General features: G+C 35.3%; 3 protein-coding genes across 3 annotated transcripts in view; 1 reads left to right on the forward strand and 2 right to left on the reverse strand.

Annotated features, from left to right (window-relative positions):
- LOC129004473 (uncharacterized) overlaps positions 1-5,417 on the reverse strand; it is a 30,323-nt gene extending 24,906 nt beyond the window's left edge. The window contains exon 1 of the mRNA XM_054433074.1: positions 5,302-5,417. The gene's annotated coding sequence lies outside the window, so the exon portion shown is untranslated. The remainder of the gene's footprint in view (positions 1-5,301) is intronic.
- Positions 190-3,860, forward strand: LOC129004475 (uncharacterized). Its single transcript, XM_054433075.1, has 3 exons — positions 190-487; positions 618-766; positions 3,285-3,860. Exons 1-3 carry the CDS (start codon positions 202-204, stop codon positions 3,525-3,527), a joined length of 678 nt encoding a protein of 225 aa, XP_054289050.1. The 5' UTR covers positions 190-201; the 3' UTR covers positions 3,528-3,860.
- A 40-nt stretch (positions 5,418-5,457) lies between the features above and the next one.
- Positions 5,458-13,177, reverse strand: part of LOC129003578 (uncharacterized) — a 209,399-nt gene continuing 201,679 nt past the window's right edge. Inside the window, exons 2-3 of the mRNA XM_054431875.1 lie at positions 10,633-10,743; positions 5,458-5,583 (exon numbers count right to left, since the gene is read on the reverse strand). Of these exons, the coding sequence (XP_054287850.1) occupies positions 5,458-5,583; positions 10,633-10,743 (237 nt within the window). The remainder of the gene's footprint in view (positions 5,584-10,632; positions 10,744-13,177) is intronic.

Genomic DNA, 13,177 nt, shown 5'->3' on the forward strand with positions numbered 1-13,177 from the left:
TAAGTCAAACTAGTTCATCGAGAAGATAACACGTGTATGTAGATCTAAACCAACTAACCTCCAGCTACCGGAGAATGGGAATAGATGCCCTCTGGTGTAAGCCGCCGGGAGACACATACGGTAGATTCTAAATACGGCGGCTGTATATTATGCGAGGTTTAATAATAAAAGCACAATTTATTTGTCTAGGGAGGTCCTTGGATGGGCAAACCACGACCCTTGGCACACCCCGAGGTAGACGAGGTACAATACAACCTCCACCAGCGGCTGCTGAACCTGGAGCCCGTGGTACTGCAGCACTCCCTGCGCGTGTCCAAGATGGCCCAGTGGACTACGGAGGAGAGCTACCGCAAGACGTACGAAGCTGCTGGGAGGATAGACTCCTTGGCTGAAGACCTGGACAAGCTCGCCAAACATGTCCGTCCGGTAGCTCCTAACTGCGTCGACTTCAAGAGGCTCAAGAAGGCAAAGCAGTATTTCGAAAAAAGTAAGTGATTTTTTTGAAAAACATGGACTATATTTTTGTTTAAGGTTTGCAGAATTTTTTTGACTATTCTCAGCGATGTCATAATTTATATTGGCACATTAATATTAATTATATATTCAAATCGTTTCAGCCTCAGAAGACATGTACGTTTGCACTCACTCGCTCAGCGACATCGCGGCCTCCTTCGAGGTAGAGATGACGGAGAAGATAGTCGCCGCCAGAGCTCAGATCATGGACATCAAACAAGCAATGTGGTTCTGCCAAAAATACCAACCGGAGGTATGTATTTACCATTTCTGATGTGGTTATATTTAAAATATTCGTGAATTGTGCGGCGTTATAAAAGATCGTATATAGAAATATTTTTTTAACATATCTGGTCTTCTTGATGTGTAGGCCTATAAATGTCTGGAAATAGTTATTTGTGCAACTAGTGAGAAAAGTGAGCAATTGACTCACTCGAGAGAAATCCTTACTCACGAGCCGTAGGCGAGTGAGGAATGGTTTCTCGAGTGAGGCAATTGTACTTTGAACTCGAGTTGCACATTATACTTTTCCTACAGTTACCATAAAACAAATAAATTGGTCTTATGTTTCTTCAAACATAACCTATTTTTACACAGAAGTGAACTTTTAATATAACATTTAATGTGAAGTGACAAATACAACAGTACAACAGCTGACCAGCTGATTTACAGCCAGTGCTGCCAACGTACTTCGCGCGCATACGACGTTGCCTGCATGTTACGCGCTCACTATTTCGTGCCTTCACGTTGCAAATCTGGAGTGAGACAAAGTAATTAGAGTGAGACAATGTTAACATTGTCTCACTGATGAGCGAATTGGCCACTTTGCTTTCTCAAATCAGTGAGAGAACATGTACATTGTTAGGTAACTGTAGGAAAAGCTTATAACATCAAGTTGATTTTGCTGGTCCATGGAGACAGCTAGCTATAGCACATTCTGTGAATAATTATGCTAAGTCCTTGAGAGCAAGGTATCGTACGTAAGTATGACAGTGATGTTAAAGAAATTAGATTTTGGTTGCCATAAGATCTTTTGTAGGTATCTTACCTTATATTATATTTGGGAAGTGTAACAATAAATTAATTTTAACCTTTCAATGGTTATAAATTGATGAAAGATCATACATACTTATTTAAATTGCAGAAGACTGTATATGTGAATCTATATATCTAATTCCGTAAGCCCAAAATTTTACAATGAAATTGTGAGTGAACGGGAGGCCGTAAAAAGCTGGGAGAGGTCTCATTTTAAAGGCCTGGGCATGAAATTTTGGGGAAAAATATTCATTTTTCTTAATTATGTACCAAAAGGTTGCTACAGATTAAAATAATTCACATTTAAATAGCATTGGAATCTAATGTTATGTCTTTTTATTTAGTGTAAACACAGCTGTGATTATATAAATTTAAAAAAATATAACCACCCCTGAATGTGCATTATTTTGTTATTGTAAAATTGTTAGTGAAGTAGTAAACAACACAAAGTGAAAATTAGATAAAATCTGTTGAACAAACAATTTGATGCTTTTAAACTGAATACTTTACAATGGATTGTTCTTTTGCACAGTAATAATGTATAATGTCGGAAGACCACCACGCAGAGGAATTGTTCCTCAAAATGAGAACAGGCGCCAGATTTGGCACGATATTAATGGAAGAAGAATAAATGAGCATCGAATGAACATGAATTTATTCCTGTGTATAGATTACCACTTTTAAATGAGATTGCATTACACAGCGTAGAACCAATGAACGAAGGGTGCATTCATTGTGGTACATTGCGCAATTTGATTTGGTGAAATTGTGGCGCAAGGCCGAACCTTCACAAAAGTTGGCATTTATTTGAAAAAACCAGTGTTCAACCATGGTCAACTTATGTTGCTTTTTGATTTGCAAAGAGGCCAGATGATGTTAATAGTACTAGAACCAAATAAAGACCAAGGAATAGACCAAAATGGATACTATACGACAAATGTTGTTTCAGAGAGATTTTGTTATAGCATTTTACAATTTGGATGATGACATTATCTCTATGTGTTTTTCTAAGTGGATTTGTCTATATTTAAAGAAATCTATATATATTTAATTAATAGTCATGAAGACAATTATTGGAAAATGTTCCATAGTTGTATTATGATTAGAAAGTATATATTATAAACACACCGCATGTCCTTTGGAATTTTTCTTTTAAACAGAGTAGACATCAAAATGCATTACTTATGCAGGTATGTAATAACTATTATACATATCATAATATGCAAAAATGTTAAATTATAATTCAAGGTAGGGTAACCCATGAGGCTTATAATTTGTACCAAATCAAATATTTACTAGAATATAGGGGCTATTGCCCCTACAAGCCACTAGTATTTTATAATGCTACTTAACACACAGCACATTTTGGATATAACGATTGAACACCTTATGAAAGTCTATTTTGAAAATATATTTAACCTGAAGCACTTATCTCTATAGAGTCCTATAGGAATTATTTATAGAACTCAAACTACGGAACAATTTTATAATAGTTAAAAATTACCAGACAAATCCTTTCCTCCCTCCTTTACACCGTAATATCAAGGGAGCAAACCCAAACCTTAATTTTGAATCTCCAAAAAACCTACTTAACCATTAAGTTATTGCACATAATTTGATCCATCCTATTTTAAATTCACTTCAAAGCCATTAAGCATAGGTTCAACACTCTCCAACAAACTATAGCATACTTTTGTTTAACAAATTATTAGCCTGAGACTCAAATCTGTCCCCAGATTGACCAAGAGTGTCTACAACGTCTAAACAGAGAGGGTGAGCTGGTCTTGGCTAAGCTGCCAGAGAGAGCGCGCATGGTGGAGGACAAGGCCAGGGCTGCGCGGATGATGGCTCTGGAGAAACAGGAGGATTGTCTGGTCGAGGCCATCAGCGCGGCGGAGGAATGTCACCTCGAGGAGACCGAGGCAATCACGGAGTGCTACCAGAAGTCTCAGGAAGTGGAAAGCGAGAGTCAAAAATGAGAGTTTGGGAGTGGCGAATTCTTAGATAGGGTTTGGGATTGTTGGAAAGCAGAGTCGGAAACTGATGATGCAAGGTAGGGATCGATGGGAAGATTTCTGAAGTTCAGAGTCTTTAGAGGGATTAAATATAATGAGGTAAATTAACTACACCACTATCAAGAAGTTTACCAATTCTATGACACCAAGTTTGTATGTAGAAATAATTCTGAAATTATTCTGAAAAATACAATGAGTCTCAAAATATAAGGGAAAACGTGCCGTATCCAAAAGCCAATGGTCTCGGGATTGGTGACAAACTGTAGTGTATTGTACAGTTACTTATACAATGAATCTCAGGAGGGGAATGCAAAAATATGGTGCAAGGCTTGCTTTAGTAGAGTAAAATGATTAGTCGAAAGGTTTGGATTGAGAGTGAGAAAACGTCAGAAGATTTCTTGAAAATGTGCGGGTGTGTAGTGAACAGCGGGAAAATCTTGTAGAATTCACAAGTATCCATGATCGGGAATGCTTTCTCAAACGTTACGTTTATCTTTTCAGCTAAATATCCCAATATGAATGGATTTCCTGCTAATATCGTGTGTGTATGACTGATAGATGCTATGGTGTCATGTCATGATGACATATAATGACTAAGTTATGACTCCTGATTGTGTGCACAAATCAGTTGGAATATTTATATGTATAGCGACTAGAACTAGAAAATATATAACTTTAAATTGTGTGGTTTCATTGTTTGATTCTATTATGTGAGATAAAAGTGACCATTTAAAAACAAATAAACGTGTAAAATGCTTTAATGAGGTTGATTCTATGAGTGGGTCTGGTACTATTGTAAGCAATGTAGCATAATTTGTTCACGATGTAAGGTTTGTTCACGTTTTTTTTCTTGAAGGAATGGTAAACACATTCTCCACATTATTTAACTACAGTCTCTATCTAAAATATAAATGAGGTATAATTAGTGGTACTATCTGTTGGTCACATCAGCTTTGTCTATTTTTTCTCATGGGGTCTGCGTTGCGATGATGGGTAAGTCCATAAGTATTTTATAATTTTTAATTGAGTATATTTCAATGCACGAAATGACACAAACTGATTGAGCCAAACAACTAATCACCAACAATCCGTTGTCAACCAAAGTTTGCCAACTGTTACACCTACTTCTGAACAATCACCACCTGAGGTCCCCAGTGTTGCCAACTATTGATTGCACAGTCACTAATTGTCAAATCTATGTCTTGCAGTTTGTGGAAGAAATAATATCAATATATTATTGTCAACTGAATCATCGCTCTTGACAACTTGAGGCTCTTGATGCGTTCCTTCTCTGATAAATCATTTACGTATCCTTCTGTACTTCCAAACTAGGAAAACTTTAAGCGATGAACACGTAATTAGCATCGGCACCCAAATAATCGATTGAATATACTACGAATGATATGCTTTAGGCAGGTCGTTACTTCACTTATATAGCCTATAATGATGTCGTTTTGATATAGTGTTTGTTATTGGGTTACTAGATATAAACAAATTTAAATCTGTTAGGCTTCAACAAAACTATTTGGATCAGAGGATTTCCTATTTGTATGACGCTACACAAGAAAGATCCAGATAAAATGAATAGTTGTTGAGAGCAAAGCATCAAAAATGTAGTTCTGGAAAGAGAATTTTGGATACCAAGTGTAGGTACATTAAAGGCTGGATTCAGATTCGGGAAAGGTATACTTTTCAAGATTTTGTCTAGACGCTGTAGTTTACCATAACGAATACTTACCAGCGTATGGCTGGCTGTAGTCTTTGTCCGGGCTACAGTAGAGTTTCCCTGTAGCCTCCTCGCCAGGCTCTAGGTAAGCCTTGGAGTCCTTGGGGTCACTGTACTGGTCGAGGATCTCTACCTGTAACATCATTGAGTTTTGTCTCAAAGCATAGTCTAGTACGGCCATGGCTGGCTGTAGTCTTTGTCTGGGCTACAGTAGAGTTTCCCAGTAGCCTCCTCGCCAGGCTCTAGGTAAGCCTTGGAGTCCTTGGGGTCACTGTACTGGTCGAGGATCTCTACCTGTAACATCATTGAGTTTTGTCTCAAAGCATAGCCTACTAGCATATACAACAGGTGCATGCACATAACACCAGGCGCAAAATCACATTAATGTTCCCTATTGTAGGCTCAGCAAGATAAAAGATGCCTTCCCAGGCGTGGCCCTCAAACTCTTTAATAAGTTGCCGGATACAGTGAAGGATTTGAATCTCAAACTATTTCCAGTCAGGTTTAAGTGTTTGTTGAAAGCTAGGCCATATTATACACTAACTAATGGAGTTATTTGAGGACAACCTCACAAACATTTCAAATCTACCACCATTCAAGTTTTTAAAGTTTTAAAATCTAAAAGTACCCTTAAGCCTTAAAGTAAAAGTAGCACTTAGGTAAAAGTACCCTGGCACTTGGCGTAAAAAAAATTTAGGTATAAAATTCAAATCCACGACTAAGAACCATTATTTTCTACCGATTCCATATAAAAAACCCCACACGACACAAATAAACAACATATAACCCAATTTTGTCGTCCGAAAACAAAACACACCCAAATAAATCTTTGGAGGGTAAATTTTTATTTAATTCGCAGCTTGACGGAGTTGCATATTATATTATGAATATTATATGATCAAAAAACAATCGTCCAACATTGCATATTACAGTACTAAAATTAAAACAACCCTTTTTGGTGTTCTCAATGTAGTCAGAGCGAGCTAATCAATCGAATAGAAGCCCCAAAACTCCCCGTCGTGATTCCTAATCAAACCACAACCGGACGTTGAAAATAGGGGACGAAGGATCATGTTACTATGTGGCGAATTTAGTTATATAACTTGAAAAAAGTCAAATGAAATAATTACGGTTTGTTTGGGTACAGAAACTAGTTAGTTAAAGTAAGTTAGTAAACTAATTAGTTAAAAGAAGTCAACAGAAGTAGTTTTTGTTAATGGTTGATGTGTTTGTTTTGTTGATTTGATTTTGTTATCAAAGTACGAGGTAAAAATAAAAGTAAGGTAGAAGAAAAATCATAATATTGTTCAACATGATCACGCCCTCCTACGTTATTCAAATCACGTTTATCTCCGCCTAGCTGCAAAAAACGAGGTATGAACAAACATCCAGAGAATATATTTAAATTGTCAAAAATTGTTATATAAAAGCAAAAATTATAGATTTAACTTTACTTCATCATAAGAAATGACACAGGTGTCCTGTTTTACTTAATTGATTATGTAAATTATTAAATTAGCTGAGTCAAATTGAATAAGCTATGTTGTTTATTTGTCAGTCACTTCACTTCAGATTTTCAAACTCTATACATAGTTTCTCTTCAAGGTATTATATGTTTAAACACTTCATATTGCACAGTTTCTTTTAGAAGATCACTATATAATATATAAATCTCGCTCGTATTAAGTAATATCATTGACTATATATATATGTAGGTATATATAGTCAATGGTAATATCGGGCCAAACATGGCTGAAGGAGCAATTCCGTGTATTTCTCAGCCCTAATCTCATGACGCCAATATTATGGTCCCTACAATGGCTGCGGAATGTTGTACCCCATCTGAGGCTCTGGCATTCCACAGAGTAGGAACTCTGGGAAATGTTCACCATAACACATTACACGAGGTGATCAATCCTTTGTTCGGACTTACATAGAGTATTAACTTGCAATTACCAGCCATGAAACTCCTTCTGAACATGAGACAAACAATAAAGACTTGAGTTTTTAAAAAGAAATTTAAGTGTTTCAGTCAAACAAATCAGCAGGATATATCAACTCAATGTTTTCCGAAAACCTAATACAGGGTTTTAAAAAGTAATTAAACTACGAAACAAACCATTAATAACCAAACTGTAGTTCAAAGTGACTTACTCCTAAGACGTTATAGAGGGATAACAGAAGGGTTATTAACAACCAAACCGCATATAGGTTTTGGGGCTTTAATTGCAACTATAATTGAGCAATAAAGCTCAAGGGTAAACCAGGTTTATTGGAGTAGAGAGTGGAAGGGGGGGTAATACCTCATGGGGATTTACTTAATGCAAGGCTTACGCTTCCCCCATGTGAATAGGAAGAGCAAAAAGTGTTAATGCATGATAAAAAGTAGTACCAACCAAATATCACAAATTTATCGTTTTATCAAAATGTTTAGTTACTGTATTATTTTTTTCGATAAATATCCATTTTGCCAATGGTCTGTACTCAGTAGTCTATAAATAAAGGGAGAAAAGTTTAAAGCTTATATTGGGGAAACAGGGATATTGCGGGAAATTGTTACCATTTAAATTCGGTTTAGCTAGCATTTTGTAATATTAAGAGAGCTCTAAATTCGAAAAGTATTAATCATTACTATATAAAGATATCATAGGATTTCATCCAGCATAAGTATAACAATATTATGGTAACACAGGACAAATAAATATTGTAAAAACGGCATTTGATGTATTTTGGAAATTTTCAATTTTTTATTTTAAATGTTTTATGATTGAGGATGGTATTAAATTACAAGACGAATTTAAGTAGGATATATAATACGCATATAATTTAAGAAAGTAAATACATAGAAAATGTGTAGTAAATAATCCTAGTTACTAATGTGTGGTGGTAACTAATAGGACACAATACTGAGACGAAAACAATATTTAATTATAAAACTTTGTTCATTTATCATGTGTGGGAAAACGTTGGTTTTCCATCCCGTCACTACAAATGTTGAGTGGAGAGTGTATAAATAAATGTTTCTAAAGTGGTAAGTAGACATATAGTATTCTGACCAACCCTTGCTAACCCTCCATGTATAACCCTTGAACACTGCTGAATTAATAATACCTTGGCCGGTAGCCACATTTATTACCCCGTCCAAACTGAATTGATTTTAATTACGAATAGGAGTATTAAACGTTTGACTAAATACTAAATACATTTCAGTGATCGAGTTACTCCATTCCCACATTAAAGGTTTAGTCAGTTTTAGAATAGTAATAAATTCAATTTTAATTAGGCCTGTGACAGAGTCTTTTGTTGTAAAAGGATGTCAAATTTCTTATAAAACTACTTAATAACAGAGAAAATTTGCAAAATACTTGTATCTGTTAGTGTACAATAAGTCTATACTAGTGGTCGTCCTGTGGTCGAAACTCGACCAAAAATAATTAATGTACAGACTTCTCTATTTTCTCCCCACACTGTAAATAAAACATGTGATTGGGATTTCTTCCATTTGTTTTGATTTTCTGTTTACATTTTGTTGTTATTTCGTCACCATCATGGCAACCCAGTTGGTCCATGTAAATTTTTTCCATGTGAAGTTTTCAAATTCGTTTTTTGTGCTTATTTTTTGGACTATTTTAATTTATAAAGGGATTCTGCACATCTACAGGCAAATATCTTTCTAACAGTATGCGTAGATTTCCCCTGCGATGCACACGAGCTGAGAAAAAAGGTTTTAAAGAAACATGCTTGCCTATTAATATATAGATAGATTCCCATTACTATACAATCAAGACATAAACAGAACTTAAATTGAAGGACAGATAAGGTATGATATGCTTATTTAAATACTTTATCTTTGAGTAAAAAGGAAATGTCTACAGTTGGTGCCTATAGTTGAGGTGTCTACTTCTTTATCCAAGTCAATTATATTTCGGTACATCATAACGCATGAAAAATAAATCCGATTACCTTTTTAAACTCCCTCTCTGTAATTAAACGCATTTACCTTCAGTTTCAATCATTATAACGTATTCCATTAAAAATAAAAACAAACATTGCTTAATGTCAAAATGGAACTAATGAATTGAAATAAAATGGTGAAAAGAAGCGACAACAGTAGTTTAAGGTGCCTTCAAAGACGAATGGAAAATATTGAACGAAATAATGGACAGAATTCTTTAAAATTCCAAATCACGCCTGCCTCGATAAGTTTTAATGAACGGGGAGGGACACTTTGGGAATAACAAGTCTGTGAGGTCCACGAGCAGCAAACTTTGGCCTTTAAATATTCACCTTGGAAGTTTATGCGTTAATTACACGCCATAGCTTGCGGAAAATCTGACAAAGAAACACAAAACTTGAGTGGGCAGTAAAACCGCCTGGAGGATAAATTTTTACCTATAATTAAAAGTGAATCTGGATATCAACGTTTTAAAAATCAAATTAAGATCTTGACCATCCATAGCTATTTGCGTAACATGGGGGAATCAGGACATCGAGTGTTTCAATTGTATTTTTATTAATAGTTCATTTCATTTAGTTTATTTTCATTTTCATATATTTCATGTTATTCTATCCCTCCCTATTTGGGGCTACTATAAAATGTATGAATAGGGATGTTTTAAGAATATCCATATTAATTGTCATGATATTAGTAAGTATTGTATTTTATTTATATATAAATTTGAACAGATGGTATTTTTGCCTCTGGGGACATCAAAACAAAAAAGTAAATCGGTCCCAGATCTAGGACTTACTATGAGACTTATGGGCAATAGCTAATTCCATATTGAAAATTCACTAGACGACCTTTGTTAACATTTACTTTCATCAATAAAAAATTTAATCAATTAAAAAAGGCTTAGAACGTTAAAAATTATCCTAAAGCAGTTTTCATTTAGTATGGTGGCTAAGATTACTGAAGCTAAGATAATTCTCTCCTATAACAGCTGAGGTATCTCAAGAGCGATAGTTCAGCAACCAGGTACCATGGGACAAAGATTCCTGGTGCTATTTTAAGGGAGCACGAAGGGAAGACGTTACTCTAGTCTGTGATGTGGCTCTATGGTACAGAAGTGACTCGCTTGGGACGAACCTTCAAATTTGGGGACTACAATGCTACAGGCGGGGTCATTTTACTATTATTATCATTATCAATTGGTGTAGGGACGCCACCTAGGTGCGTATATCATCCTATATATGAGTGAAGGTCATTATGAGTGTGGATTGTATTGAGATGATCAGTGTAGCTTTGTTACTCACTAACAAAAGCTGTTTAGTTAGCCAGGACCATTGATTTAAATCTCAATGAGGACAATAACGTTCTCTACTCAGGAGTGTCTAACTCACCGCGTTGCCATGGAAGCTGTGTAAGGACCAGTCTGGAAGGCCACCGAAGCTAAGAGGACGTCTCTTGTTGACAAAGTCTACAGGAAGACTGTAGTCATCGCACAGAGCAACCTGGAACAATACAATCCTTTGTAAGGTCAAGACAAACTATTGTGTATCTTATGTATTATAGTAATAGCTAAGGTGCTCTCATCACAATTTATACTTCCAAATGTGTTGAGAACAAATAATCTACAATGCACATTACCAACTTCAAATGGATAAGTTTCATCTCCAACTTACACGAGTTTGACACTGAAATAACAGAAGTTAGACGCAGACAGCTTCCTTGAAGGGGGAAATTTATCATAGACAGTTTCCGTGGTTCATAAACTAACACCTTTACATTATATTTGGAACGAGTATTACTTATCCGTGATAAAGAATAGCTTGGAAACAATTTTTTTTTAAACACACGCATTCTAACAATTGGTTCATAATTATTAGATGTTGCCGATACCTCAACTAAGTAGGACAAAACATAAACGTTTGAGAATGTGATTCCGTAGTGAAGATATATCTTTATTGCTTGCTTGAAATTTCTTGAGCGTGTGCTTCAACTTGGCTCGCCATTTATCGGTTGAATTTAAGATCAAACTTGAATTCTGTTTTATATCGTTGAAAATCTTAAAAGAAAACCTATTTAAACGCAAGTGATTGTACTTGAATAACATAAAATGAAAATTTTGTGGAGGAATAAGTTGTTTTTTTTTGGGAAAATTAAAAAAAAACCTAGAGACCAATTTATTAGTTGTTTGTGATAAACTTCAAGTAAAGGTGTAAAACATTCAGTCAACGTTGTAACATATGTACGTTTAACCTGTACAATATGCGTCAAAACATTAAATTCTCCTTAAGGATCTCCTTGAGGTCACTTGCATAAGTTCTGTACAGAACACCATCTAATGTTACACACGACATTTACTGAAATTTACACCGAGTCTGTAGAAATGGTACATAACTTGCTTTACAGCTACCCAATCGTCTTCAAACTAAAGACAAAAGGTGTTCATTGTTCAAATCCAGCCGAGGATAAATCAGGTTAACCTGAGATCTTCTATAATGCAGTGGTAATACATCATGGTACTCTACCTGTGTATGGCAGACACAGCACACTCGGGGGATCTTCCCGTGTGATGTGCTAACTGTTCGGTGATGCATGGTGTGAGGCTGGTCTTATTTACTCAATGTTTAACATAAGAGTTCGGTGTTTGAGTAAAATGTAAATAATTATCGAGAGAACCTATTGAATTCGTGTGATTTATTGTGATAAGGAGACGTGTATGTCTAGTGGAGAGTTTGGGATTTCTGAAGGTTCGAATCCCTCCAAACACCATTTTTGATTTTGTAGTGGCATTGGTCAATGAGATTACCTGAAACTGTATGTCCGTTATGGAAAACAAAAAAAGGAAGTATTTGTGTCAATTAGAACTATATCTGAATTGAAGATAGGCCTAACTCTCTCTACGAACAGCCATACGATTTTTTATTGTGAAAAAGAAGAATGGTACAGTAATATAATATTTTAGTGTATATTGAGCTAATAATTAAAAACAGTGTTATGCACTTAACAGAATATCAAGTCTTACCTCGGATTAGACATACTATCTTAGATATTTCTTATCATGATGGATTAGCTGAATACCATTGTAAGATATCTCTATGTACGGTACATGTTGAGTACGTTCTGTCGTTAAGTTTTTCGTATTATTGCACCAATATTAAAACTATTTGTACTATATTTAGTTGTATTAAACAATTAATTTTTAAAGAACTGCTTGTTCTTTGATATACCAAATAAAGAAACGAAGTGACACTTTAAATTTTAAAAGGAGATTACAATGTAACCAGACATTAACACGAATAAAACTTTGTTACAGTTAAGAATTCTCCATGCAATATCAACAGTCAATGTTTTGACATTTCCAGATACCTAAGAAAACGTTACCTCTTTTCATTTGTAGTTAATTGTTTCGATTTATATATCTATAATGTGATATCCCCTTTTATGGTTTAGTTAGGAGATAATGTGTGAGTACACAAACACTATTGGAAAAGCAATATTTCACAGAAAATGTCTGCAAAGGCTAACAACTACGAGCTTATCTGCATAAAGGCTCTGAGCAGCTAAGAGGTCAATTTGCACATAAATGACTACATTATGGCCTTTCTACCTAAGAAGCTGCTGCAAGAAGGGGTAATTCTGGCGTGTACTAGGATAGAAAACGTTGTAATTAATATTGGGATAATAGTCCAGCTTGTCGGGTTATACCACTTGAATAACTGCAGTTGTCTAGAGGACTCAAGATGTGTGGTTGATGACAAAACCACTTGAACGTAATATCGAGGAAGCCGACACAATACAATTTACCAACACCACTAACCCTATCAGAGGATACGTCTCCTTTGTCTTGAGCGAATTGATTGTAACACTGAATTGATCGTTACTTTGGTTGATATATCGATAATTGAAAACTTATTATTAGTTTGTAACTATTAAATAATA

Source organism: Macrosteles quadrilineatus, unplaced genomic scaffold (assembly GCF_028750875.1).
Source record: "Macrosteles quadrilineatus isolate MER2022 unplaced genomic scaffold, UCM_ALF_1.0 Scaffold_9__3_contigs__length_116548681, whole genome shotgun sequence".
Lineage (NCBI taxonomy): Eukaryota > Metazoa > Arthropoda > Insecta > Hemiptera > Cicadellidae > Macrosteles > Macrosteles quadrilineatus.

Coding starts and splice junctions, on each gene's coding strand:
- LOC129004475 (XM_054433075.1), top strand. CDS start 202: ATGGGCAAACCACGACCCTTGGCACACCCCGAGGTAGACGAGGTACAA. Junction 488..617: donor AAAGCAGTATTTCGAAAAAA/GTAAGTGATTTT, acceptor AAATCGTTTCAG/CCTCAGAAGACATGTACGTT. Junction 767..3,284: donor GCCAAAAATACCAACCGGAG/GTATGTATTTAC, acceptor ATCTGTCCCCAG/ATTGACCAAGAGTGTCTACA.